The 27,718-nt window shown below is 52.8% G+C and overlaps 1 protein-coding gene and 2 long non-coding RNA genes across 10 annotated transcripts; 1 reads left to right on the forward strand and 2 right to left on the reverse strand.

Moving 5' to 3' along the window:
* Positions 1-1,826: 1,826 nt before the first annotated feature.
* Positions 1,827-20,786, reverse strand: ST6GALNAC1 (ST6 N-acetylgalactosaminide alpha-2,6-sialyltransferase 1). Of its 5 annotated transcripts, none has more exons than XM_042966823.1 (10): positions 19,741-20,786; positions 4,865-5,516; positions 4,269-4,437; positions 3,930-4,101; positions 3,563-3,701; positions 3,215-3,318; positions 2,931-3,020; positions 2,745-2,844; positions 2,353-2,494; positions 1,827-2,214 (listed from the first exon to the last, which is right to left on the reverse strand). In XM_042966823.1, the coding sequence occupies exons 1-10, from the start codon at positions 19,869-19,871 to the stop codon at positions 2,057-2,059; spliced, it is 1,857 nt and encodes a 618-aa protein (XP_042822757.1). In that variant the 5' UTR covers positions 19,872-20,786; the 3' UTR covers positions 1,827-2,056. The 5 variants fall into 5 exon arrangements, with proteins under 5 accessions (XP_042822757.1, XP_042822759.1, XP_042822758.1 ...); XM_042966825.1 differs by lacking the exon at positions 19,741-20,786 and adding an exon at positions 5,687-5,902; XM_042966824.1 differs by having other exon boundaries at positions 2,135-2,494.
* Positions 16,510-26,215, forward strand: LOC107180488. Of its 2 annotated transcripts, XR_006211265.1 has the most exons (4): positions 16,510-16,572; positions 21,558-21,833; positions 21,930-22,033; positions 25,981-26,215. It is a non-coding gene; the product is annotated as an uncharacterized LOC107180488 (long non-coding RNA). The 2 variants fall into 2 exon arrangements; XR_006211264.1 differs by lacking the exon at positions 16,510-16,572 and having other exon boundaries at positions 21,302-21,833.
* LOC107180489 lies at positions 24,048-26,962 on the reverse strand. Of its 3 annotated transcripts, XR_001511254.2 has the most exons (5): positions 26,883-26,962; positions 26,209-26,747; positions 25,930-26,060; positions 25,325-25,731; positions 24,048-24,427 (listed from the first exon to the last, which is right to left on the reverse strand). It is a non-coding gene; the product is annotated as an uncharacterized LOC107180489 (long non-coding RNA). The 3 variants fall into 3 exon arrangements; XR_006211263.1 differs by lacking the exon at positions 26,883-26,962 and having other exon boundaries at positions 25,990-26,060; positions 26,209-26,265; XR_006211262.1 differs by lacking the exon at positions 26,883-26,962 and having other exon boundaries at positions 25,926-26,060; positions 26,209-26,265.
* Positions 26,963-27,718: the final 756 nt, after the last annotated feature.

A 27,718-nucleotide genomic window follows, 5' to 3' on the forward strand; every position in this document is an offset into this window, starting at 1 on the left:
ATCTACTTTCTCAAGTTTAAATTCAGGCTACCCAACCATAAAGGCTGAGGCTCATTTTTCTGGATCCAAAGTGGGGCAAACTTTTGTGTTGGCTCAGTCCAGACACACCAGTCGAAAGACTTGAGAAAGAAAAATAAATCAGAGGCATGAAGAATTTGTAAATAATCTATGTGCAGATAATAGGACAGTATATCACAGCCTTCACAAACATAAATAATAACCGGGGAGAGGATATAACATGTCGTAACATGCTTTGTTACAACAGCAACAAAGAAGATAAAATACTGAGCAGTGCATTCAACAAGGAATGTTCGAAATTATGAGGAGAACATTAAAATACTGAAAGACACAAAAATGGATTTGGACAAATGGAGAATTGTCTTGCTCTTGGAAAAGAGAACTCAATGGGACACTTCCATTGGTTCCCCCAAGTAAATTTATTTATATAAAAATATTTTTTTAATGTTTATTTTAGAGAGAGAGAGACAGAGCGTGGTGGGGGGGGGGGAGGAGCAGAGAGAGAGGGAGACACAGAATCTGAAGCAGGCTCCAGGCTCTGAGCTGTCGGCACAGAGCCCAATGCGGGGCTTGAACCCACAAACTGTGAGATCGTGACCTGAGGGGAAGTCGGACGCCTAACTGACGGAGTCACCCAGGTGTCCCTCTCCCCCAGTAAATTGATAAGTCTAATGCAATTCCAATTAAGCTACCAAAACATTTTTTCTAGATCTTAAGCAGATACTAAAATTCACATGGAAGGATAAACACGTAAGAATAGGTAGGAAAACCTGAAAAAGACAAGTTGAGCATCCCAGACAAGGGGTCCCAGGATGCTGCCACCTGCTGCCCAGAGATGGTACTGCAACCCTTCTGAGCAAAGCAAATCCTGTCCTATTGGTATTAAATAGCTTTTGAACACGGTGCGAGAAGTCTAAGACATCTTGCGTTTGTTTTTTGGTTTTGTTTATGTTTTTGTTTTTTGCCTTCCATGTCCTCCTTCATCAGGGCCTTTATGCGGTTTAGCATCTTTAGAATTCTTTCTGGGCTTCAGAGTCCAAATCCTAAAGACAGAGTTCAGGGGGGTAAGATGAACTGAAATGCCTTGGGCTTGGTCCAAATTCTCAACGTGGGGTTTGAGAAAATGCAGGACGATGGGAGGATAGAGAATAAAAGGGGAGGAAACTGGGTCCTTGTTGTATCGGGCTTTTTACAGACAGTAATTTTTTAAATCGTTGCGAAATGGGCACCCTAAAAGTCGTGTTACAGATTAGAAAACGGTGGCCTAAGATTAGAAGGCTGTGCGTTTAAGGGTAAAATCGTGACTGTCCTACAAATGTAAAATGAACACACGTCAAGGATTTTATTTAACTTATTAATTGATGAAGGAACCAGTGAGAGGGAAATACTGGTTCGAAGGACAGCCCAAAGTACAGACACATACGGGCAACGAGGAATGCTAAATGAACTTGCTTGTACATATAAAATGGGTCACCATCCACAGGGGAGTCATTGTGTCTTCATTGTACAAAACTTTCCACATCTTCGTGGACAAGACTCATTTTTATTACTATCAGTTGTCTACAACTCAGAGAGTGGCCAAATAGCTCAAAGACAAGGAAAGGTGCAGATCCTTCTAGAATCTGATAAGCCCCGGAAGGGTCCTCTAGACAATCTACAGTGAAATTAAGTAACGCCTTCAAGATTTCACAGCTGCTAAGTACAAGATTTGGAATTCAAAACCAACTCTAGGGGCGACTGGGCGGCTCAGTCAGTTATGTGTCTGACTCTTGATCTCAGCGAGTCGAAGTCAGACGCTCAACCGACTGAGCCACCCGGGCGCCCCGATCTCAGCGAATGTCTTGATCTCAGGGTCATGAGTTCAAGCCCCTCAATGGGCTCCTCGCCCATTGGGTGTAAAGCCTACTCAGGCAAAACACCAACTCGACGTGCGTCCGTAGGTTCAGGCTTCTTCCCCTCGTGTCAAGCATCTTCTGGACAGTGAAGGGTGAATTTCAGCAGGGATCTGTGGTATTGACCAGTCATCACGCCATTTCGTTCAAATTCCTTGGTCTCCAGACCGGAGTCCTCCTCCCTTTGAACGGAACCCGTAGCGATGTTCCGAGGTCTCCAAAACCTCAGTCATTTGCCATCTTGGGAGTCTCTCCTCAGTGGTCCCCGGGGGTGTCTGGAGGGGCTTGGAGCCCAAACTGAGCCCTGGGAAAATGCCGGGAGGCCTCAAAACCCCCCCACCCTGCCCCGTGCCCCGGAAAGGCCGAGGAGACCGCTGCTGTCCAGGCTCCAGTCACATCTTTGGTTTGGAAGTTACGGAACGCTGGTACAGCCGGATTATACCTTCATCGTGCAGCCGCTTCCAGAGCGTTCTCTCTAACTGGAAGTCATGGTTGATGTAAAAGACTGTTTTTTTCCAGGACTTATCGTAGTAGTGATCGGAGAATTGCTCGTGGCCCTCGGTGATGAAGCCATAGGCACTCACCTACATAAAGGTCGGAGGAGAGAGAAGCCTGAAGTCGCTCTCTCTCAGGCTCGCTCTCGTGGTCTCTGTGTGTCGGGGGAGGGGGGCCGTATCCTGGCTCTAGCCCCGGGGCTCTGGACGCAGGCCCCTGGACGGACACTTACGGGGCCACACTCCCCCGCCCTCCCGGCCGTCGTCCGGTGCTGGGCACGTCCAGGAACAGCCCGCAGCTGTTTCCCCAGGTGGCCCCACTCTTGCTCCAGAATCTCACCTGGTCGCAGAGGTGAAGGGCTGTGAGCAGGAGGAGGGCGCCGGTCGTGGGGCGGTAGATTCTCCAGTGCGCAGTGTCCAGGGTCTTGGACCTCAGGAACCTGGGAAGTGCCCCGGCCCCGGGCTGTCAGGAGGCTGCAGGGCTGACAGGGACCCGGGCCTCTCCACACGCCTCGGCTGCCCTCACCTGTTTTTCATGTACCGCAGCGAGTCGGGGTGCAGCAGCAGGTATCTGTCCCATGGCGGGTCTCCCTGGAAAGCCACCTGGGGCCTGTGCCTGTGGGCAGGAAGGGGTCATTCGGGCTCCGTTCTCTCGCCTCCTCCCGTGGGGGCCAAGTCAGGGCACCCGGTACCCCATCTCCAGGTGACAGCGGAGGCTGTGCCCACCCGCCCAACCCCGTTCAGAGCCGCTCCAGACACAGCTCCGCGGGGGGGGCCGGGGGGTGGGGGAGGAGGGGGGGGCGGGGGTACCTGAACCAGGAAAGGCTAGTCTTCACCAGGCTCTGATTGAGAAACATCGCCTCCAGCCACTCATAGTCTCGGGTGCCTTCCAGAAAGTGCAGGTAGCGGACGTCCTGGGAACCAAGGACAGTGTGTGGTCCGAGTCCCGCCTTCAGGACCAGGGGCGGCCTGGCTCTGACTCCGGCCCGCCCCCTTGCTCTTTCCGGCTCTGTCTGGCCATCGTCCGTGTTCTTGCCCCTCGTACGAGCAGACCCTGCACCAACCAGACCCCAGACCCAGGACACCCGGCTCCCTGTCTGGGCTCGTGCGCCCTCATTCAGATTCTGCGTGCGGCCGGGCCCGTCCCTCCTTGCTCACCTTCCCCAGAGGCACGTGCCGGAAACCCTGACCCTCCAAGGCCATAAGCGACTGGGTCAGGGAGAAGGCAGTGAAGCCGTAAAACGACGTCCGGGTGCCCACATCCTGTTCGTAGCCCTTAGTGACCGCTGCACTCAGTCTACACAGAAAGAGGCAGACGGAACCCGTGAGTGCAGGAGGGAACGCACAGAGGTGGGGGGGGGGAATGCACAGAAATGGTGGGGGGCGCGGCAGCTATAGGGGAGTCTCCGGAGAGCCCAGGATTCCACCTTCCAGGTACAGGCAGAGAACGCCCGATGAGACCTCTCAGAAGAGCCCGTCCCTGTAGGAGGGAGGCCGGGCGGGAGCCCGGGGCCGGACCGCTCACCGGAAGACGTGATCGTGGCTGTCTATCTCCTGGCCCACGCGAGAGTTGTTCAAGATGCCCCCGTTGCCCACCACGGCGCACGTGACGCACTGGGAACTCCCGGCGGGGAGACCGGCCAGGAGCAGCTGTTGCTGGGGCACCGGAGGGAAGCGGGTCACGACCTTCCGCACCACTGAAACGGGGGAGGTTCACGTTCAGTCCCCGGAGGGGCCCGGAGGCAGCCCATCGTTTCTCCCGGGGCTGGCGGCCTCCAGGGAAGAGGCAGGCCAGAGGCAGAGGGCAGCTGCTGTGCGCCGTGGGCCCAGGCCCTCCCCGCGCCCCCCACCCCGGAAGACTCACACGAATAGTTGAGCTCCATGAACCCAAAGGGTGGCGCAAAGTGCTCCAGACGGTCCCACTCGCTCTGGTTGAAGCGGCTGGAGTCCAGGAAGAGGGTGAGGTTGGCCAGAAAGAGTGTCCGCAGCCAGGGTGACTTGGAGGCCTTGACCTTCACGGAGTCGGGGCAGGTCTACACGCAGGAAGGCGGGTCAGGCAGGCCCAGGCCCCGGAAGGCCACGGCCAGGGGCGGGGCTGGGGGCAGGGGCAGAAAGTGGGCCTGAGAAGGTCGGAAGGTACTGCGGCTTCCGTGGTATGCGGGATGCAGGTTTGGCCGTCCTGCTGCAGAGCGGGTAGATTCTCTGACCCTGCCCGGTGACCCTGTCCGGTGACCCTGCCCGGTGACCCTGCCCAGGCCTTCTGGGAGCTCCAGGGCAGGCCCGGGCCAGGATCTGGGCCTGCCTTCCCGTCCAGCCTCCACCACTTTTGGAAAGAAGGATGGGGAGGGCACGGGGTGGGACCAGGCAGGGCCTGGGGGCGGAGCCCGGGAGGTCGGAGAGGTGGGGTGGCCTGTCTGTCTGCAGGGGCCCTCAGAGCAGGGAGCCAGGGGGAGGACTCACCGTCTGTAGGGCCCCCACGTCAAAGCTGTATTGCTCCTCGAAATCCCACCGGGGCTCAGACTTGAAGTTGGCGGCCCGCAGGCTTCGGCTTCTCTGTGTGGTGCGGGCCTGGAGAGGGGTGGAGGGTGGCTTGGCCCGGGGTGTCTCCCGGCGGGGCATCACGGCCGAGGCCCCTCCTTTCACTGACCCTGCTCCCGGGGTGGTCAGCGCCTCGGCCTGGCTTTCTGGCACAGGTGTCCTTGCCGTGGTGGCCGCTTTGGCCCGAGGCTTCGAGGGCACCGTCCTGGTGGCCGTGGGCTCCCCATTCTGGTCCTGCCTTCCTTTGGTTGTCCTCGCGTCCTGACTCCTCAGTGACAGTGCCTCTGAGGCCACTCCCCCATCCCGTGCCCTCGGGGGCCGCGTGTCCAGCACGGTGTCCTTCCTCTTTCGACCCCTCGGTGGGGCCGGCCCAGTCGAGGTGGCCCCACCGGTCTCTTCTCTGAGGTCCCCCTTGGCAGGGTGGGCTGTGGCCTGGGCCGGGGGCACCTGCACGCTGTTCCCTCGCGCGGACGATGAGGCAGGAGCCGCTGTCCTTCCTTCCCGTGGGGGAGCCTGCCGTGCAGACTTGTGTGGCGACCCTGAAGATCTCTCCTCGTCACCCATGTGCTGACGCCTAGGGACGGATGTGCCCTTTGATTAGGGTCCAGGATCGTATCAACAGGTTGAAGCATAAATGGTATTTCTTTTTGTGCCTCGGGTGGACTTCAAAGCGGTTTCCGCGAGACATGAGTATCGCCATCTATGCCCCAAGTTAAGCTGTTGGCGTTGGGTCTGGAAACTTACCCGTGACCTCGAAGCAGCGGGCGGTGGTGGCTTGGAGTCTGTTATGGGAACTGGCGTCAGGAGTGCCGCTGACAAGGCTGACCTTGGACAGCGCCCTCTCTGCTCTGGCTCCAGGATGACTGTGTGACTCTGCCCTGTTACTAATATCTGTAGGATGCTGTTGACCTTTTCTCTTTTTCTTTTTTTAAATTTTACTTTTTTTTAAATGCTTGTTTATTTTTGAGGGAGAGAGAGAGACAGAGAGAGAGAGACAGTGTGAGCGGGGAAGGGAGGGGAGAGAGAGAGGGAGACACAGAATCCGAAGCTGACTCCAGGCTCTGAGCTGTCAGCACAGAGCCTGACGCGGGGCTCGAACCCACGGACCGCGAGATCATGACCTGAGCCGAAGTCGGACGCTCAACCGACTGAGCCACCCAGGCGCCCCGTCTCTTTCTTTTTTAATGAAGGGTAGGTAACAAAGGTAACCTTGTTCATAAGGGAGTAGGAAAATATACATTCATGTCAAGACTATAGCTCCCATCCTTGATCGAAAGATCGGCCTGAAATATTTACTTCGACCCCTGCCTAACAACAAGCTTGCCTGTTGGCATTGTTGGGAAAAAAATCTCGGGACTCAGCAAGTATTCACTTGTCAAGAGCCCCCATCTCACGTTAGATGCCGGACATCCCGGATGCGAGGCGTGTTTCCCAGCCACCCGCAAGGGGAACCCTAGTGAAGACACATTTGTGTGATTACGGTACAGAACATGTCTCGCCCCGGGCGGGGGGCACATGAGCTTGGTGGGCACGAGGGAAGGGTCTGTGCCTGGGCAGGAGATGATCCCAAGTGGGTAGACAGAACCGGATTATTATCTGCATTGTAGGTCCGACTAAGGAGTTTGGACTTCATCGTTGGTCTTCTTGTCCAGGAGGAGCTACTGAAGAATTTCAGGGGGGAGAGGGGGGTGGGGAGGGTGCCGAAGAAAGGGGGTGGGGGCCCATAAGCTGAATTCCACTGCACGGTGCTTGGTCTAGCGGTGGGAGAAGATACATTCAGGGTGCCTGGTCTGGCTTGGGGCACTCAAGGGTTCTGACTCCAAGGGTTACGTTTACTTTCTTTTCATTCTCTTCTTTTGTGTGAGGCCGTCAAAAGTATCACTTAATTTATGCAAATTAGCGTCAGGGGTTCTGAGAAAAGCGCGGGTCCCCCGCTCAGCGCGGTTCTGTAATTGGACTTTGAGGTGGGGTCTCTGTGCTCACAGGTTTTGGGGGGCGATTCCCGGGAGCCTTGGGAGAAAGAATCATCCTCTCTGGTGACCTAGCCATCATCCTAATGGATTTCCAGGTGTCCTTAACTCCTGCTCTTTTTCCCTGATGTCCTGGGCCTCCCTGGCTCATCGTGGTCACTCTTGTCCCAAGCAGCTCCCTTGTGTCTGCTCTCATGCTTCTTCCAAGTCCCATATCACAGACTCACTGAGGCCACAGAGAGAGAAGAGAGAGCATGACAGGTGCAGCCAGCCAGACCCGAGTGGGACTTTGCCAGCATGACTGGGAGAAATCTTCAACACCCCCCCCCCCGGCCCTCGGTTTTCTTATCTGTAAAATGGGCTGCTGCCTTTTGCCTCTGAGAGAAGTCAGCTGTGGGCGTTGACTCACAGCCCGTGTTTAGCATCTGGCACAAAACACCTGCTCCGCCAATAAGACCCGCCCTTCTCTCCCCGACCGTGGGGGCTTCATTCATTCTTGATTTGTCGTGTGCAAGTTGGGGCGGGGGGAGGGTCTCCTGAGTCCGGTGTCCCAATCCCCTGGTTGCAGCTTTGACTTCTGCCTGCCTCCCAACTCCACAGCCCGTAGTTTGTTCTTTTATGCAGCCACTACTTCTGAGCATCTCCTGTGAACGCTGGGCTAGTTACTGGGGCCTGGGTGACGAGCTCAACCAGGTCCGGTCCTGCCCCCACGGAGCCCAGGATATATGGGGGACCACAGATCATCACAGATAAAATGCCAAGTTGAAACTCGGAGGTGTGCCGGGGAATGGGTGATCGTGATGAGCCACGGGAGGTAGCCTGACCCAAGCTCCGTGTCCGTGACAACGTGAGTGCTAAACCCCTACGTGGCATCGAATTGGGCGTGTTTTGGGTTGTAGTCGTTCAACGGGATGTCAGCTCTGCCCTAGATCGCAGGCTCCGAGGGGGCAGAAATCGCTCCAAGCAGCCCTTACTACAAAGTCCCCCCGGGGTGGTGCCATATCACATCAGGGCTTTCGAAAGGCTTTCTTTTAAACATTTTTTTTTTTTTAACGTTTATGTATTTTTGAGAGACAGAGCGTGAGTAGGGGAGGGGCAGAGAGAGAGGGAGACGCAGAATCCGAAGCAGGCTCCGGGCTCCGAGCTGACAGCACAGAGCCCGACATGGGGCTCGAACCCACGGACCGTGAAATCATGACCTGAGCCAAAGTCGGATGCTCAACCGACCGAGCCACCCAGGCGCCCCTTGCAAGGCTTTCTGAGCCCACCGGGAAATGGATTTAAACAAACGTGGGGGAGAATTTGAAACATGTACTCGCAGAAGAACATCTCATTCAACAGCTGTTCACTGTCTCCGTGCGATGTGCTTTGTGGGTCCCAGGAATACAAATTTGAACAAGGCACAGACCTCGAACCCACAGAAAACACAGTCACTGTTGTTACAGGTGGAAGACAGAGGAGACTTTGATCCCTAGACCAATAGAGGGCTGGCCCGAGGCGGTACCGCAATAAGGAGATTACCCATGTTAATCCTTCCTCGTGTGGGGCCTCCCTCTGCATTGTGGCTGTGTTTCCTGCTTCCTTCGCCCCAGGGAAGAATGCTTGTTCAAGTGCTCCAAGAAGGACACTCTCTGTTCTGACTTTCAAACTTCTCTGGAGGCTGTTAGGCAAAGGCTGGCAGTGGGGTCCTTCCTCCTGGGAACACTTACACATTGTTACCTGGGCTCAGTGAACAAATGCCCCTGCCTTTGTTTTATGGCTCAGAGAAGGGACTCGAACGAGAGCTATCCCAGACCAGAAAGGAGACAAAGGCCGCCAGGCAGGGCTGGGCTGTGACACGGAACAGCCTGGAAAAGATAATAGCCTTCAAGGTTTGAAGCCTTTATTCTTTTTTTGTTTTCCGTTTTTAACTTAAAAAAAGGGGGGGGTGGGAAGGGGCGGGGAGATTTATCATAAGGAGAGAAAACATCTTGAGCCCAAGGCCAGGGCTCTAGAAGGTTCTGGAACCTGGAATCTCTCTTTGAGGCCTGTCCCTGTTCCTACCTATCCTGTTTCCCTCAGCCTGCTTTCTTCTCTCTGCTCCTCAGCCCGCATGGAGGATGGCAACCCCAAGTCACCTGCCCCAGGGACTGTTGACTCTCCTTCTGTCTCACTTGGGTCCCTTCTCCGTCCCTGGCCACATGGTAAGTGACACGGGTCTCATGGCAAGTGGCCTCCTGGGGTCCACCCTGTGCACGGGAGGAAGACAGTCACAAGAGAAAGAGGGGGTTATTGGCTCATGAGCTGGGCAGACGCCCCTAAGTATCCATTCTGAAAGAGGACCATCCACGCGGAGTGGAAAAGCTGAGAGAGTTCAGAACATACGCTTGATGGATTTGGGCCACCTTTGTTTCGTAGAAAGGTTTGAGGCCTTGAGATTCACTCCTCCCCTTAAAGAAAAATTTTTAAAAAATGTTTATTTATTCTTGAGACAGAGAGAGACAGAGCATGAACAGGGGAGGGGCAGAGAGAGAGGGAGACACAGAATCCCAAGCAGCGTCCAGGCTCCGAGCTGTCAGCACAGAGCCCGACACGGGGCTCGAACTCAGAGCCGTGAGATCATGACCTGAGCCGAAGTCAGATGCTTAACCGACTGAGCCACCCAGGCACCCCTTCTCCCCTTTAATGTCACAACTGAGCTGAAGCCCCAGGCTCCGGGCACAGGCGAAGGCCTAGGTGTTAACTCTCATGGCAAACAGCTCTCGTCACTCAGCCTTGAACCTCGGATGCACCTCCACCCGCATTTCCCACGCCCAAACCGCAAGAGGCGTCTAGAAGTTTCCCTTCCAAACTGCGAGCACCTTCGCGTGGCTGTGATCGGGGAGCTGGTGTGGCAGGGTGGTTTTCTACCCTAGACGCGGTGGGCGTGCAGCCCAGACAGCTGGCCCTCTGCCTCGTGGTCACGCCAGCCCCTAAAGAGGGGGCACCAGGCACTCCTTCCTGCAGCCCCTTCCAGAAGCGGGAGCCCCAGGGCCCCGTGCAGGGCTGTCTGCCTGCGACGCTGGCAGATTACTGATGACTCTTTTAAGTTTTACACGGAGTTGCAGCAGTGACCCAGGTACTGACAAAATTATGTAATTAAGTTCCATTTCAATTCCCTATAATTAAACACAACTATGATTGCTAGGAATGTGGGTGTTTATGTAGGCATTTCCTTCTGTTCCTGCCTGGTATTTACTGAATGCTCAAATTCCTTCCGGCCATATGGTGAATGCCCTGCATTCGTCTTGTCCAGATCCTATGTGATCCTGAATGTAAACACCATGGGCAAGGCCGGGGCGGGGGGCGGGCGGGGGTGGTGGTGAAGGAGGGGACCCTGTTTTCTGTTAAGGGTTCCGGGGGACAGGCAAGCCATTTATGGATCGCATCCAAGCAAAAAGCAATTCCATATCCAATTCTGATCTACCGGGGAGGTAAAAACGTAAAATGTTGCACTTTAAAAATAAATTTATCAGCGGGGATCACATAGCTCTAGTCACAAAGAGGTTCAAGGTTTCTTTGTCCTTGGTGCCATGAAACAACGGTTGGCAAGCGTGCAATAGCACAGTGGATCCTTGAATGGTGTGTGGGTTGGGGGGGCACCAGCCCACACACAGTCGAAAAGCTGCGCGTAACTTTTGACTCCCCCCAGACTCAACTCGTAATAGTCTGCTGGTGACTGGAATCCTTATCAAGAGCATGCACAAGTCAATCGACACACGTTTTGTGTGTTACATGCATTGCATACGTGTTCCTACAATCAAGTCAGCCAGAGAAGAGAGAACGTCTTTCAGAAAATCCTAAGGAAAACAGGGGGCGCCTGGGTGGCTCAGTCGGTTAAGCGTCCGACTTTGGCTCAGGTCATAGTCTCGGGGTTCATGAGTTCGAGCCCCGCATTGGGCTCTGTGCAGACAGCTCAGAGCCTGGAGCCTGCTTTGGATTCTGGGATTCTGTCTCCCTCTCTCTGCCCCTCCCCACTTGAGCTCTGTCTCTGTCTCTCTCTCTCTCTCTCAAAAATAAACATTAAAAAAAATAAATAAATAAAAAGAAGAGAAAATGCTAGTCTGAGAAGACACACACACCCCTATGTTCATGGCAACACTACTCGCAACAGCGGAGATACGGAAGCGACCCAAGTGTCCATCGGTAGATGAATGGATAAAGACGCGGCCAATGTGTACAGAATGGAGTTGCTCAGCCATTAAAAAGAACGAGATCTTGCCATTTGCAGCAACGTGGATGGACCTGGGGGGGTATTACACTAAGTGAAATGAGCCAAAGATCTTCCAGTAATAAATAAGACACGGGGGTGTGAAGTCCATGCATCGGGAATATACGATAATATCGTAACAACTTGGTATGGTGACAAGGGGTAACTAGCCTTATTGTGAGCATTTCATAATGTCTGTGAATATCGAATCATTATGTTGTACACCTGAAACTGATATACAATTTCGTATATCAGTTATTCTTTAATAACCGCCTCCCCCCCCCCCCAAACCAAAACCCTTTGATTTCCCTAAATAATTCTGGGCTGTGCCATTCAGTGGAACAGACGCTGAACAGGCTCCAGGCTAGGTGTGCCTGCCTTGTGATAAGTGGCTGGCCACACACATGCCTCTAATCACGTCCTCACGACCCGGACCCCCTTCCCCGGAATCCCCACCATCAGCTTCTTTGCTCACTCTTTTTATCTTGAGCCTCTTCAGGGTCACACATCTGGTTCCCCCACCTGGGTTTTCATGATGCCTGCCTCTCCTTGGAAAGGGGAACCAACTGTAGGGTCCCCACAGTGTCTTTCCTCACCCCCTGCTGAGGACCCTCTGTGATGGGCGGCTCTCCGCTCCAGTACCTGATTTGTATTAAGCATTCAGGGGGACAGGCAAATCATTCAGGGATCACATCCAAGCAAAAAGCAAATCCAACGTCAAGTTCTAATCTATTGGGGGGGGGTGGTTAAAAATATAAAATGTCGCACTTTTGGGGCGCCTGGGTGGCTCAGTCGGTTGAGCGTCGGGGTTCGGCTCAGGTCATGATCTCACGGTTTGTGAGTTGGAGCCCCTGCGTCGGGCTCTGTGCTGACAGCTCAGATTCTGGGACTCCCTCTCTCTCTGCCCCTCCCCTGCTCACACTCTGTCTTTCTTTCCTTCAGAAATAAATAAATATTCTTTAAAAATGTAAAGTAATTCAGTAACAGTAGGGCGCCTGGGTGGCTCCGTAGGTTAAGTGTCTGACTTCAGCTCAGGTCTTGATCTCAAGGTCCGTGAGTTCGAGTCCCGCGTTGGGCTCTGTGCTGACAGCTCAGAGCCTGGAATCTGCTTCAGATTCTGGGTCTCCCTCTCTCTCTGCCCCTCCCCCACTCACACTGTCTCTCTCTCTCTCTCTCTCTGTGTCAAAAATAAACATTAAAAAAAAAAAAAAAAACATCATAGCCCAGCCTGGAGCCTCCCCAACTCCCTTGGTGCCGGCCGACATAACTCTTTAGGGGCTCCGGTCTTCTCTGAGATGAAAACCAGTCATTCTGCTTCCCCCTCCCCCAAACTTTGAAGTTTATTTCCCCCAGGAAATCCTGACACTTTCTTGCATGATTTACATTTTCGAACTTCACTTTGAATCTTTAGACGCGTCCACAAGTTGCTTCAGTCGCTAAAATCTCTACTTTGCCTTAATTCTCTTTATAGGCTCGAAAGAAAACACCCAGAAATCTGTATTCTATTGTTATTCCAAGTGTTCGCTTTTCAAATCAAAGCCAATTCTCTTATTTGTGTAGTTTCCGGCCAATTAAATCCTAATGGGGAACAATAGAAACCGGGAGAAGAAGAGGAAACACATCTAAGCCACTGCTCCTAATGCTTCAGTAGCGGGATCCAATTTCCAAAGCTCTCCCCCAGCAGGGGAGCCCTGAGCCTTCTCTGGGATCCCATTCACCTCACTGAACTCACTGTGGCCCAGGGTGGGTGGGAGGCTGGTTTAAACGTTGGACGATTTCCCTCCCTGGGATCCACAAATACAGACACAAGCCTACAGCTCTCCCCAGACCCAGAGGTGTGAGTCTTGAGATTAGTTAAGGAGAGTAGGGAAGACCTTGAACGTGAACGGGGAGGGTGGTGGGTGTGACCGAGGTCATTGTTGTAAACCCAAGAATGGCAGGTATGTCTGGGTCAAGAATCACAGATACGAGATGAGACCCTGTGGCCCGGTGGCTGGGAAACGATCCTTGTGAACCAAGACTGTTCAAAGCAGAGTCTATGTTTATCACCTGTATCTGGTACCTAGCTTACCTCTCTTGGGGATAATCACAGAAAACTAACTTCCCGGCACTGGGCAAGAGGACAGCGGAGCTCACTGCGGTGGAAAGTCACCTGCTTGAGTTCCAGCCCGGCCACCAAGTGACCAGCTGTGGGATCTTGGGCAAGGTGCAGAACCCTTAGAGCCCCTGTTTCCTCATCCGTTAAATGGGACTCTGTTTTCTTTTTTAAGAACTCCAAACTTACCTTTATTATGATATTTAGGGAAATATGTCATTAATGTTGAATGGCTACCGATGAGGCACTTACATTTTACTAAGATTTCATTTAAACTACCTCAAACCAAATAAGTTTAGCTCTCATTTTGCACGTTATTGATAAAATGTATTGGCCTCTTTGGGTTTTGTTTTGTTTAAATTTTTTTTTAACGTTTATTTATTATTGAGAGAGAGAGAGAGAGAGCATGAGCAGGGGAGGGGCAGGGAGAGAGGAAGACACAGAATCCGAAGCAGGCTCCAGGCTCTGAGCTGTCAGCACAGAGCCCGACACGGGGCTCGAACCCACGAATTGCGGGATCATGACCTGAGCTGAAGTCAGACGCCTAACCAACTGAGACACCCAGGTGCCCCAGTAAGAACTAGAAAGTAAAGGACACCCTGAAAGACCTTAGAGGGAGGAGAAGATTTGGTGAAATAGATCAAATGTCTCGGAGAAGGACTTGTCTGTTTCCTCCCACCATCGCCCCCTCCCTAGAAAGTTTAGTCTGGGTGAAGAGGACAGAGAGGAGAGAGGGGCTCTGGGTCCCAAGTTCGGAGGGCTCCTGAGCCCTACTTGTCGTGTTCCTAGGGTCTAATAAGACCCCTGACAGACAATGGCTGCACACTGAACCCAGGAAGACAGAACCGTAATTCTGACAACATCAGGAAATTCTCACACCTAAGCCAGGTGGACATGAAAAGGCCAAGAGGCAGGGACGACGGTTGTCTCCACGGCCACACGAGGGCTAAGAATCAGCCACCCCTACCCAGGCGCTGGCACGGCGTGGCCATCCGGGAGCCCTTGACATCATCCTGGGGAGGCGGCAGAGGAGGGAGGACGGTCCTGACATGAAGTTTCCCTGCAGCTCCATGAATGGGGGTCCAGGATCGGAAACCAGGAAGTTATAGAAAAGAAAGTTCTGTGTCTTAGACCAAAATAAGATAAAAAAGAGAATCCACAGAATTGTTGAAGACAAATTCATTCCAGACCAGGAAAGCCAAGCAGGTAGAGACATGGTCTTAGCTGGTATCTACCTATCCAGGGGCACAATGGAGGCTGGGACCAAATGAAGAAGATACGAGAAGTAGTCCAATAACCCAGGTTTGAAATCATACAGTTGTGTCCCAGTCCTTCCTCTCCACTGCCTCCCCATCCTGTTTGTTGCCAAATCCAGCCGATCTGAGTTATTCAGGCCTTTCTTCCGAACGCCTTCCGCCCAGGGCTCTTGGGCCCTAAACCATTGCAACAGCCTCTAACCTAGCCCCCCACGGAGACCACCTTCCCCCCACCATCTGCCGTGCAATCTACTAACTGAGGAATCTGCACAATGCACAAATGTATGCAAGTTACTCCGTTCCTGTAAAGCTTTTCCTAGCCGTGGAATCTAACCGTTGGTCCCTCAAGGGCCACGCATTCACTCTTTCATCAACAAGTGTTTAAAAACCACCTCGCAGGGGCGCCTGGGTGGCTCAGTCGGTTAAGCGTCCGGCTCTCGACTTCCGTTCAGGTCACGAGCGCACTATTGGTGGGATCGAACCCCGAGTCAGACTTCGTCGCTGAGAGCCGGGATCCTGCTGCGCATTCTCTCCCCCGCCCCTGCCCCTCCCCTGCTTGTGCTCCCCCCCACCCCCGCAAATAAATGAATTAACTTTAGAAACAAAAAATGAAAAAACACTGCCGAGGGACGGGGGTGGGGCTTGTGACACCAGCCTGGGTTGTGGTTTGGAGCACAGACTCCGGAGCCAGCTGGCCTGTGTCTGAACTTAAGTGACAAGGGTGACCTTGGTTGGGAAAGTTGCCTAACTGCTCTTATCCGTAAAAGAGGGGTGTTGCTGATAATAGTATCTACCCAAAAGCCTTGATATGTGGTCAGTAATCATGGGTTCTGGAGACCAGTGCCTGGCATGCGGAGCCCCTATCAGCCTTGCTCACATGAGTCATCAGTCCCTCGAGGAACACACCCCGCCCCCCCACCGGTGGCCCTGCTTCTGCACCGTTCCTTCTGCTGCCTCCTTAGTGCGCGGTGTCCCCCGTGCTGCCATGTCGCCCAGCCCGCCAGCGCTCTGCAAATGCCACCAGGATGTTGTCCTGACCCTGCCCCCTGGATGTAATTACTCTTCTCTGTTTCTTCCCATAGCGCTCGTCACCTTGGACTTAAATCGGGGGGTGGGGGGGTATTTGCCACTATTAATAATGTCACCCTCCCTCTCTTGCTTCTTGTGTGGCTCTCCCCTCCATCGGACTTTGAGTCTCCTGAGAGTGAACGCGTTCCGGGTAGTGGAGTTCAAATCCCGTGTTCACGTCTCTGTCTTGCTCCTTCCTGGCTGGGTGGGATTAGGCTTAACCTTTTGGAGCCTCATCTCCCTCATTTGTGTAAAAGAATAAAAACGCTGATCTTGGGCGACGATTGCGAAGATTGGAAATCACCCCCGGAAAAAAAAAAAAAAAAAGGAAATAACCCCCAGAAAGCTCCTGAGCATAGGTGCGGGTCTGGGGAAATCTCCAGCTCTGAGATGATATTGAGGTGTCATTAACATGCAGACTTGGGAACAGGGACCTTCAGAAACCGCTGATCCTATACTTGGGTTGGCATTCTACGACTCCCTTTTATGTCTGATTTTACTGTCACCCTTTGCCCAGGCAGCACTGTGGGGCGAGGTGGGCCACCCCCACCCCCACCCCGACCCCGTCTCTAACCGCACACGTGCCTCCCCTCCCCCCACTCTTCTTCAAAGTGTCTCCTGATTTTCCGCTTCTTCCTACCCCACCCCTCCCAGATCTTCTGCACCTTACGTTTCAGTGCCTAAATCTGCCAGGGAGGGCATTTGTCAGCCCCGGTCCTTCCCTTCACCGCAGGATAGTCCCGCTGTCGAAGTCCCTCCCTTGGTTCCTGCCCTGGGTCAGGCCAAAGCTGTGACTCACACCTCCCTTCTGATCCATCCTGTTCCCTCCTGGCAGACCAATCGTTGCACAATCCTGCTTTGGTGAGGTCGCCTCCCTGCCTGAAAGCCTCTTGCATCAAGCCTCGGCCCCACCCTCCTGAAATGCCCTCCCTGGGCTCCCCAGAGCAAGCCCCTCATTTCTGCAAGGCGGATTCGGATTCGCCCGAGGCTCAGTCAAGAGGACACTTCTGCAGGTCGGTCTCCTTGTTTATGCTATCCTCCCCACAAGCCTTTTCCAATCCCTCCCTGCCTCCGAGGTCCTTCTTCTCAACGAAGCTTTCAACAGACACACAACCTTTCCTCCAGGGACCTCTGGCTCAAGGCGCTCAGTCTCTGCTCTGCGGTTGATTGGCAGTGTAGTAAGGAGAGACTTTCACTGAGAAGTCTCAGCGTGTGGCCCTTTCCCTATCTCTGATGCCTAGGGCAGATTTACTCACTTCACAGCCACCTTTGATGATTCAAACTCCGTCCACACACAAAACGAAACAAAACAATTACAGAAAAGATTTTAAAAAACAAAGCAAAACACCTAAACCCCAAATTCAGTCTCATCCATTTAGAATTCCAGGTGTCCCGCCTCCCCCCGCCCCCCACCCCAGGCTTGGCAGGGGTGAGGCTGGAGGGGTGGGGGAGGTGGGGGCAGCTAGAATCCCTGGTCAGGCACAGAGTAGACCTTCCCTTCCTTCTGAAGACCTAGCTCTCCTGTATTATTACTCAAGTCTGGGAAGAGTGGGGAGCACTTGGTGTCCCCGCTCGCACTGAGGTTCCAGTGGCTTCTGTCTGCTGACGTGGTGCTCTCGCTAGGGTCAGTAAGTGTGGCTTCCCTGGGGCAGCGCTCTCCTTTGCATTGAGGATCCCCTCATGGATGCCCCCAACAGTATTCGGGGTCCCCAAACGCTTCTCTGGAGTGGATGTCCCTTTACTTGGCCCCAGCGGGTAATTGGGGGGTTCTGGGGCCGTGATCCCTCCTGGCACCACAGGAGTGCTGACCTGCCGTCCACAGCCTCCTGGGCTCTGAAGGCCCAGGCCAGAGCCTTCTTCTCATGTACATTACACCATGGACAATTCCCACCACCTTCCGCCCTCAGAAATCTCTAGACCAGAAACAGGCACCAGTCTGCTTATATCTCCCCCTAACTCCAGGACATGTGACATCGGCTGGGGAAGGAGACCAGGCATCCGGGTCACTATGAGTGACTCCTGCAGCCCACTCCTACCCCAACGTGTGTCTCCAGGGACACTGTAATCCTCTGACCTTCTCTCCTTCCCTGGGCTTCTTTTATTTTGTACAAACTTTCTTTAATGTTTACTTATTTATGAGAGAGAGAGAGAGAGAGAGAGAGAAAGAGACAGAACACAAGCCAGGGGAGGGGCAGAGAGAGAGGGAGACACAGAATCCAAAGCAGGCTCCAGGCCCTGGACTGTCAGCACAGAGCCAGACGTGGGGCTCGAACCAACGAACTGTGAGATCATGACCTGAGCCAAAGTCGGATGTTGAACCAACTGAGCCACCCAGGCGCCCCTCCCTCCCCGGTCTTCTTGTTTAAGCCAGATTGCGTTGGGTTTTTGTCACTTGTGGTCAAGAGAGTTCAGCGTATGCAAACCCAGATTCACACCATGCACAAAAATAGGCTTCAGGTAGGTTAACGATTTAAGCTTAAAAAAAGTACAAAAATATTAGTAGACAATACAGAAGGCAACGGGAAGGGGAGGAACAATAAGATAAAAATGGAGGGAGGCAAACCATAAGAGACTCTTAAATACAGAGAACAAACTGAGGGTTGCTGGAGGGGAGGTGGGTGGGGGGATGGGCTAAATGGGCGATGGGCATTAAGGAGGGCACTCGCTGGGATGAGCACTTGTAAGTGATGAACCACTGGGTTCTACTCCTGAACCTAAGACTACACTGTGTGTTCACTAATGTATATATATTCACTAATGTATATATATTCACTAATGTATATATATTCACTAATGTATATATATGTATACATCACTATATATATATATATATATATATATATATGGCAATTTATAAAATTTTGGGGTGGGAGAGACTTTCCCCCAAATTGCACAAAGTCCAGTGGCCATAAAGGAAATGATAAATAGATTTCACCCACATAAGAAGGAGTTGTGTCACGTGAGATAGCATAAACAAGGCAATAAAAACAAACATCAGCCTGAAGAAAACATTTCAAGTATTGTTACATCTACGATAGAAAAGGGTTAATATCCCTAATACACAAAAAACTCCTATCGTTAAATAAAAGAGAAATAATTCCGCTTCCTTTTTTGGGGGGTGGGGAAGCAAGAGATATGACCCAGCCATTCCCTAGAAAAAGACAAGCGGCGGTGACAGCTGGCTGACTTAGTTAGAAAAAATGCAAATGGTCAGCACACGTCAGAGGATCCTCAAATTCACGGTGGCCTGAGAAGTGCAAAGTCAAAAGAGAAACATATTTTCACCTCTCAGTTTCTAGAAACTTCAAAAGCATTAATGACCTAGTGTGGTGACTGAGGAGAGAGTCAATGTTCACACCTGTTACCTTTTCAGAGTTGATGTGATGGCATCTGATGGGACTAGATTTGTATGTAAGGATGAACTTGGGGGCCAGAATTAAGCGAAGGAAGAGGTTCTTTTTTTCTTTTCTTTTCTTTTCTTTTCTTATTTTTTTGGGGGAGAGGTCATTTTCTGACAAACTCCACAGGGAGAGTGTGATTTTGAAGTGCATGGAATCGGGGCGCCTGGGTGGCTCAGTCGGTTAAGCGGCCGACTTCGGCTCAGGTCATGATCTCGCGGTCCGTGAGTTCGAGCCCCGCGTCGGGCTCTGTGCTGACAGCTCAGAGCCAGGAGCCTGTTTTGGATTCTGTGTCTCCCTCTCTCTGACCCTCCCCCGTTCAAGCTCTGTCTCTCTCTGTCTCAAAAATAAATAAAAAAACGTTAAAAAAAAATAAAATTTGAAGTGCATGGAATCCACGGGGTAAATCTTGTGCTTTAGGACACGGTGAACGGCATGTAAGAACTCACCCCAAAGCTGCTATTATCATTCACGGTCCCAGAGGGGGAAGGCATTTTCTGTCTATACCTTCCGGAGACCCAGACTCCTCGTTCTCAGACTCCTGCCCGCGTTTCCCCTCTACCAGCCCCAAGGCATCCGGACCCCTTGGTTTTCCCACCCCTGACACCTGCTTGTCCCCCAGAGGCCCCCTGGGATCTTTCTTGCCAGTGTTTCTTGACAACATCCCTGACCCCCGCCTACCCCCGTGTGGGTGCAGCAGGTTCCCCAGGCTTCCCTGGACGAGAGGCTTTCAAGTTTCCTCTAATAAATTCTGAGGCATTGGGAAAGGGGCCAGAACCTTACCTGAAAGGTTTCGTATCGGGTTCCTTAACGAAGGAGGGCAGGACAAAGAATAAGGAGATCAACACGGCCAAAAGCAAGAGCCATTGGACAGCTTGGTCCAGACGACTGGGTCTCCGCAGGCAGGTCCTCATGGCGGTGGCTCGGGTGCTGCGAGAAAGTTCTGCATATCCTGGAGCTTTGATGTGGACCGCAGGTAGTTTAAGGGCTTAGGACTCCTGGCCAGGGAGTGCACGCCGTTTGTCTTGACGGGGAACCACTCTGATAGGCACGGAGTCTATCAGTGTCTGCGAGGGAAAGGAGAAGCTGCCTTCCCTGCTTTGTGGAGGCTTATAAGCTGGCGTGGCTCGAAGGAAGAGAAACTCCTTTTGTTCAAACAAGTTTGGTTTCCTTTTCTTTGTCTCTGAAGCCAATTTCTGCATGTAGAACTTTATGAGAAACATGCACACGTCACAGGGAACCTCGCTTTTATCAGGTTCCAAACCCTTGGGGACCCTGGACAAGTGCAGATGCTGGGAAAGCCTTGAACGGCCCCCAAGTTCAACATGACCTTTATAAGGAAGGTACGGGGAATCTGGTTGGCTTTAAGACCTTCTCTAGCAGTCTCTCCTAAAAGAACGTTGTGCAGCCGTAGACCAGAGCCTCGAGAACATCTCATTTGCGAACTGTTCAGGGTGGTAGCTCTCAGTCCTGGGTGCGCATTAGAATCACTTGGGAGCTTTGCTACATCCCATGCCCAGACTGCAACCCCCACCAACGAAGCCGGAACCCCCCGGGTGGCTCTTCTCCCAGGCAGGGGTATTTTTTTTGAGTTCCCCCAGGTGATCCCGACACGCGGCCAAGTCGAGAACCGCTGATTTACCGTCAGTCGGCTCAACCTTCCCGGCTTCTCATCCGGAGTCATGGCCATGACCGCAACGAGTGGCGTGGGTGCAGGCGAGAGCTCTGAGCCAGGCACTCTGAACGGTGCGCGTGTGGGACCGCCCTCACAGACACCCGAGCCGCTAGGCGTTGTTATCAACCCCCTTTTGCGGTTGGGGACATCGCCTTTGAGAGCAGGCGGCTTGCCCCAGATCACGGAGGGAGCCCTCAGCTCTCGGGGACCCATCCGACTGACCTACAGACTGCATCCTTATCTGCTGAGTGACGACACCTCTGAGAAGTCATTAATTCTGTTTTGATAGGAAGAACAAAAGGCGTGAGGCCTAGGGGAAATGTGTAGCTCAGAGAAGTGATACCAAGACCCGGTGTAGAAGACTTAGAAAATTCAGAGACGCAGCCCTTGGTCAAGTACCGTGGGTTAGTACTTTCCAAACTCTCGCTTACAGGATGTTGAATCACACAGGGGTTATCCAGTAGCCGAAATGGCTCGCGATCCTAAGCTCTGAAGGTCGCGGGACCTGGGTTCATGGCTCACACACGGCAGGGTGCATTCAGAGGAATTGCACAGCCTCCCATCCTGTACCCAATGTCCTTGGCCTTCACCCAGGGCACGCACCAATAAATGTTTAAACCGTCTTCCCCAGGCAGGATGAAAACAGTAAGAACATGCTTCTGAGTGGCTGCCAGGAATAGAGACGCAGGATGGGCTTCCTCTGCCCCTTGCCATACGCGGGGACGCATGGCACTGTTCCAGGGGAGGGGCTGGGAACGAGGAGACAAGTGCCTCTCAGTGCTGATTCAGTCTCTCTCTCTCTCTCTCTCTCTCTCTGAACACACCTAACCTGCAAATGACCCTATACACTGATTCTATAAACATTGTCTGCATAGACCCGGGTTAAGTTCTAACTGTCCGCCTTAACCGACCCTTAATTGACCAGAGTTCGCCCGTGAACTTGGCACGAGCAATCGCCCGACGCCCTGGTGCCTGTTCGCCATGCTAGGCAAACGGACCGCGCTTGGGGAAGGCGCTGGCTTACCCTTGGCACTGGTCTGATCGCGACGAAGCATCTCTTACATCTCGCCCCCTGCTCTTGGAGAAGGTTCTGGCTGCCAGTGTTTTCTCTCTGCCTTCCACAGCGCGGAGAGATCTAAGTGGGCTCCTGGGTGCGAGCTGAGCCACCGAACAACGGTCTGTGCCGCTCACCACCTCAGCGGTGGGTGGAACTGGGAGCCCTCGAAGCCCGCTGAGGGGGTGGGGGGTGGGGTGGCAGACAATCCAGACTTCTGGCTTCTTGGTTCTCGGGTTCCAGACAATGTCGCTGCCGGGCACAGAGTGAGATCCAGAGAAACACGCGTTCTAGTGGAAACAGACTTTCCGAATGGGTTTCCGGCCATCACCACGGTTTCGCATTAGGTAAGGTGGACAAACCACCCTCTCCTTTTAAAAGCCTCTGACTTTAGAGTTTATATGTCAGCTGACGGGATGCACGAGATCTTCCGTGCAGATAAAGTTGGTAAAAGATCATTCTCGGTAAAAGGTAAGATTGCGACGCTCCCGCGGATATGAAACGTGAACATGTGTTAAAGGTTTTATTCCACTCGTAAGCAAACCGGGCAATATTGATCTCAAAGAAGTGCAGGGGCACCTGGGTGGCTCAGTCGGTCGGGCGACCAACTCTTGATTTTGGCTCGGGTCGTGATCTCACAGTTGGTGAGTTCGAGCCGCCCCCACGTCGGGCTCTGCGCCGGTCGCTCGGAGCCTGCTTGGGATCTTCCCTGTCTCTCTTTTTCTCTGTCCGTCCCCCTCCGTTTGTACTCTCTCTGTCTCTCTCAAAATAAATCAGCTTAAATAAAAATAAGCAAATACATAAAAGAGAAATGCAGAGGCACAAATTAAAACAGAGTAAGGATGGTTAACAATGATTGCAAATGGGGGCAAAACTGGTTTTTCCACAAAGAGGAGGAGCATCAGATAGACAGGACAGAATCTGCATGATTATCAACTCCCTGCAATTTACAGAGTTGTAAAATAGTTCAAAGACCGTGGGAGGCTGAAATCAGCTAAGCTGGAGAGAGGTCTTGTAGACAATGCGCCCTTTTCCGCTGACGCACGACAATGTTTCTGGAGTGCGTGTCCCTTGGAATCACTCCAGGATTAGAACTGTTGACCTCAACCTTTGGATCCTCTCTGCTGGAAGAGACTCTTGATGACTTAGAGGAATGCTGGGTTAAATGGAAAGAGGTCAGCTTCTTAGGAGCGGTGGGAAGCGGCATTCAATGCCCCAGTATATGTCCTGCCTTCTCTAATTCTATTTTCTGTACCAGGCCCACTCCAAACTTTTTTTTTTAAAACAGTCCAATTGAGATATGATTTATAGATAGTGTCTAGTTCATCCACTTAAGTGTACAATTCAATGGGTTTTAGTATATATATATATGTTTTTTAAATTTTTTATGTTTTATGTATATTTGAGAGAGAGAGAGAGAGACAGTGAGTGAGCAGGGGAGGGGCAGAGAGAGACAGACACAGAATCCGAAGCAGGCTCCAGGCTCCAAGCTGTCCGCACAGAGTCCGACGTGGGGCGCGAACCCAGGAACCGTGAGATCATGACCCGAGCCGAAGACGGACCCTTCACCGACTGAGCCACCCAGGTGCCCCCCAAAAATAGAGTTTTAACTCCTGAGCCTTTGTTGTCTGATGAAGGAGTTGATGATTGAGAGTGCCCTGGGCAAGCATTCACTCTTGCGCTAGATAGCCTCTCTTCCAGACACAATGTCCTACCTCCCGGGCGGTCACAGTCAGCGGGGTGCTCGTCTTGGAACACCGGGTCTGGATCAGGCAGCCTGCGGGGAGCCATCTGGACTACGGCGGTATTTGTGGAGGCGGCTAGAAAGGCCAGGTGGACCCCGATGGACCTCCACGACAACGTTTCTTTAGTCTCCGGGCGCAGGGACAGTATTTCCTGTTCTCCGGAGACTCACTATCAAAGAAGAATCTTCCTTCATTTCCTAAGATCATAGCCTACCCTTCCTTGGCACATGGGAGAGCGTCTAGCCTTCCCACGTTCTCTCCTCGTGGAGAAATTCATCTGGGGGGGGCGGGGGGGGGGGAAGGTGAATGTGCCCTGCGGGCCCGGTGTCATGGTGACAAGCACTATCTGAAAGAAACGTGACCTGAGAGCATTTGTTTATTTCACACTTGGTGAGAGATCACCGTAGGGCAAGACACACAGGGCCTTCCCTGGGGGCACGGGGCAGGGTTGACCAGCCTGAGCGCAGAAAGGTTTCCCGGGCAGTGCTCCCAACATGGCCAGTGAGGCCCCCAGAAAACTCGGGACACGGACAGCGCCAAAGACAGTGCCAGGGCGGGGGGGGGGGGGTGGGGGGGCGCCCGTGTGGCTCAGTCGGTTCAGCGTCAGACTTCGGCTCGGGTCACGATCTCATGGTTCGTGGGTCCGAGCCCCGCGTCGGGCTCCGTGCGGACAGCTCGGAACCCCGGGGCCCGCTTTGGTGCTCCGTCTCTCTGTCTCTCAAAAATAAATACACGTTAAAAAGGCAGCGCCAGGAAGGCTGAGGATGTGATGTAAGCGGGAAAACTCCGTGCTGCCCTCCGCCAGCCCAGAGAGGAGAGGCTGAGAGGTAACGGCCAACGGCCATCTGCAGCGTTAATCATCGCTGTGTAGAAGGTAGCTTTGTGGAGAGGCTTCTCTGGGTTGGCAGGAGACTGATCTTTGACGACAGTTCCCCAACACTGGGCCCTGTTGGTGCTGCAGACGTGCAGATAAAGTCCTGACCTCCCGGAGGCTGCCTGCCGGGCAGAGAGGCTGATGAGACTCTGATAAACAGACAAGGGTGGGTTCTGTGAAGGGAAAACATGGGGTGGGGGGGGTGAGAGCTGTGGTCAGGGACAGCCTCTCGGGGGAGGGAGCAGGTGAAGGAAGGAGGCAGGCCACCAGGAAGATACGGGCAGACACCGGGCTGAGCCGAAGGGACAGGAACCCGAGACCCCGGAGGAGTCGGAAGCTGCTTGGCACAGAAAGAGACCAAATGCCGGGCCGGGGCTGAGCCAACAGAGGGACGGGTGGGGGCGGGGGTGCAGCTAGAGTTGGGAAAATGGAATTCAAAACAAATCTCCCCACCCAAAACCCTCCGGGCAGAGATGCGCGAGAAAGAAAACATTTTCCCTGTTGAATAACCTGACACCAGGATTCAAAGGGCTTTTGTAGGCAATCCGCTAAGAGATAGCAAAGACAGAGAGAAACCCTGCCCTTGGATGCGGCCGAGAGAGAGCATGTTCACAACATAAACAGGGTCGAGTCCTCCGGTAAGAGGGCTTTGCAGCGCATCTGGCCCGTGGAGTTCATCCTAACTCCCCTCGGGGGGTCGGGGGAGACCATCTGTGTGGGCTCACTGGCTTTAAACAAAGCAAAATAAACTAGGCTCCTGCCCGCCCACAGAAACCCGGGCGCTGGGGGTGCTATCTTCCTTGATCACATTTCAAAGAGATGCTTCCAGAGTCTTGGAGAAAGACCTTCCCGGGGCTGGCAAGAGGATTCTTTAGCCTTCAAAAGACTCACATACATTTCAAACAGGCAAAGAGTTTACATGTTTTCTAAAGCAAATGCCCTAAGACAAGGGAGGGGGAGAGGACTCTCTATCCTTAGTTTCCGCAGGGGAATTATTTTTCCCTTGTATTTGCTCTTACCCTGGAAAAGCAAAGCATGTGGGTGTTGCAAGTCTCACTGAGAAGGTTCGGTTCATTCCGAGCTTGATGGACAGGCCCCAGGAGGACTGGAGCTGGACAGCCTTCTACAGGCTCACCCTGGGTGCTGGATGGCCACTGGGGCCCCCAGGCTCGGCCTGACCGCCGCAGCCAGGAGGGGACTTTGGAGCCTCCAGAAGGCGGAGAGAGATACTGATGTCTTTTTATGGTTTGGGCCAAGTAAACCAGGCAGATCTGCTTAACTGCAGCCCTCTTTTCGTCGCTCTGCCGGAGCCCTGAATTCCTGTGTAATGAGTGCCATGAGGTCATTACGGAACACATTCGGCATTCTTCCACTTTTCCTGGTCTTTTCTCTAGGACGCGCTCTCCCAAACGTTTCAAACTTCTCCCTACAAGGCGGAAATGAAGTAGAGAGTCGGGAAACAAAATCTGGGGAGCTATTTATGGGAAGAGAAAAGAAATAACGAATGAGGACAGTGGCACAGCAAAGTCGAGGAAGGTAGACAGTAATTCGTGCAGCCGCAGGGCGAGGCTTTGAATGTGCCCCGCTCCTGATAAAGCAAGCAAAGAGAGAGGGCATTACCCACATCAGACCAAAACAAGTTGGGGTTTTTTTTTTTTTTCCTTCTTTTTTTCAGGTTCTCCACCTGGATCCTTGGTGCTCCCCTTCTCCTTTATGTAACCGTCAGTAGAATATTCCAGCTAAACAAACAGGTCTCTGAAAAGAAGCAAACTGATGACAGGTTCTTTTATGCTTGTAGTGCCGAATCTTAAATAGACTTACACCCTGACAGCGCTCTGAAAAGTTTCCTCTCTGCCTGGCAGGCTGGGAGCTGACGTTTACGTGCGGAGATCAACCCACTCACCTGAATGTGTGTGACATTTCCCTTTGCTGTTTTTCTTGTTTGTTCTTTGGCTATCTGCTGTTGTTGTGTGTTTGTTGGAGAACACTCTCCCTATTTCCAAACCGCAGGCTGGTCAGAAACGAGGAGCTGATTGGATCTTTTCTGTGCCTCCACGGGAAGGTTTGTTTTGTTCTTGTTTTCATACCTTTGCAAGATCTTGGCTCTCGGAAAGGCACATGTGACTTCACGCCGTACATGATGCGTTTACCACGGAGACTTTTAGCACCTAACTGTGCAACTGCCTCCAGTAAAGGCAGCTGTTTGCCAGATCATATGATAAGAAGGACCTTCGGGTCACTTTGGGAATGCGAGTCTTTTAACCCTTGGGGAGTCCTCCCCCTTCTTGGGGTGGCCAGGCTGTTTTCCCGGAGGCTCATGGCTCTAACGGAGCCTCAATGGGTTCCACGGCCGGCAGGCTCCTTCTGGCGGCCAACGTAGAAGGCGTCGCATCCGCCTCCCCGTCTCTCTCCTTACACCCTGCCTCGATTTAGCCGCATAACCTTGAGCAAATCACACATTAACGGTTATAAAGATAACAGCTCACAAAGGCACAGACTCTGTTCTAAGCAGTTACACATACTGTCTTATTCCTCATAACAACCTGATGAAGGTGGCAGTTAAAATCCCCGTTTTACCGTTTTACAGATAAAGTGAAGGACAGTAGCTTCCCAGAGCCCACTCCGCTGGGAAGTTGCTCGGCCAGGATTCGGGCACCCGCACCACTCTGCCGTGTGGCCAAGGGCTTTGTGAAGATGTATACGTCGTCCGTAACATCAGCTAGTTGACCACGTGTCCTCCAAGGTCCCCACGAGCCCCGCAAGTGTCCGTGATGCTCAGTGGCTCAGTAGCGTGCGTGCAGAAGAGGAATTCTCCATGCTGGCTCTGTTCACGCCCCGGAACTTTCGCCAGCGGACAAGGGCAGAAACCACTGCCGGCGGGAGAAACCCAACGGGACTCATCTTCGTGGATAAGTCATTCATGGAGCTCTACTGTGTCGGACGGTCAGGGTCTCTTCCCCTATGTCGTCTTTCACATACTAGATGACAATTCTTGTGTCAGGATGGAGCCCCGAAAGCTTCTGGAACCCGCTGGCTCCTGGGCTGTGGAACGAAATTAAAGTTAAGCCCTTCTGCACCCCAAGTGGAACTGGCTTCTCTGTCCTTTGCACTCGCATACGTCCTACCAAGATTTGATCAATGACGTTTATTACGTGTCTTACTGGCTCCTCCCTTGACAATACAGTGAGGGGGTGTTTGGGCCAGGGACCGCCGCTCATCTGTAGGTGTTTCCCTGGCACAATTGTTATTGCGTCGTGGGCATTTAGCAAATGTGTGGCAAATCGAGGGAAGGCCAACAAAACAAATACACGATGACATATGCAGTGTAAGCCCCGGCAGGCTTTTTTCCCTCTGTCTTTTTTTGTAATCCAAGCGCTTAATTTAAGCTTTACTTGCCAAGGCGCCCGCTTCAA

The sequence above is a fragment of the Panthera tigris genome, chromosome E1 (assembly GCF_018350195.1).
Source record: "Panthera tigris isolate Pti1 chromosome E1, P.tigris_Pti1_mat1.1, whole genome shotgun sequence".
Classification (NCBI taxonomy): domain Eukaryota; kingdom Metazoa; phylum Chordata; class Mammalia; order Carnivora; family Felidae; genus Panthera; species Panthera tigris.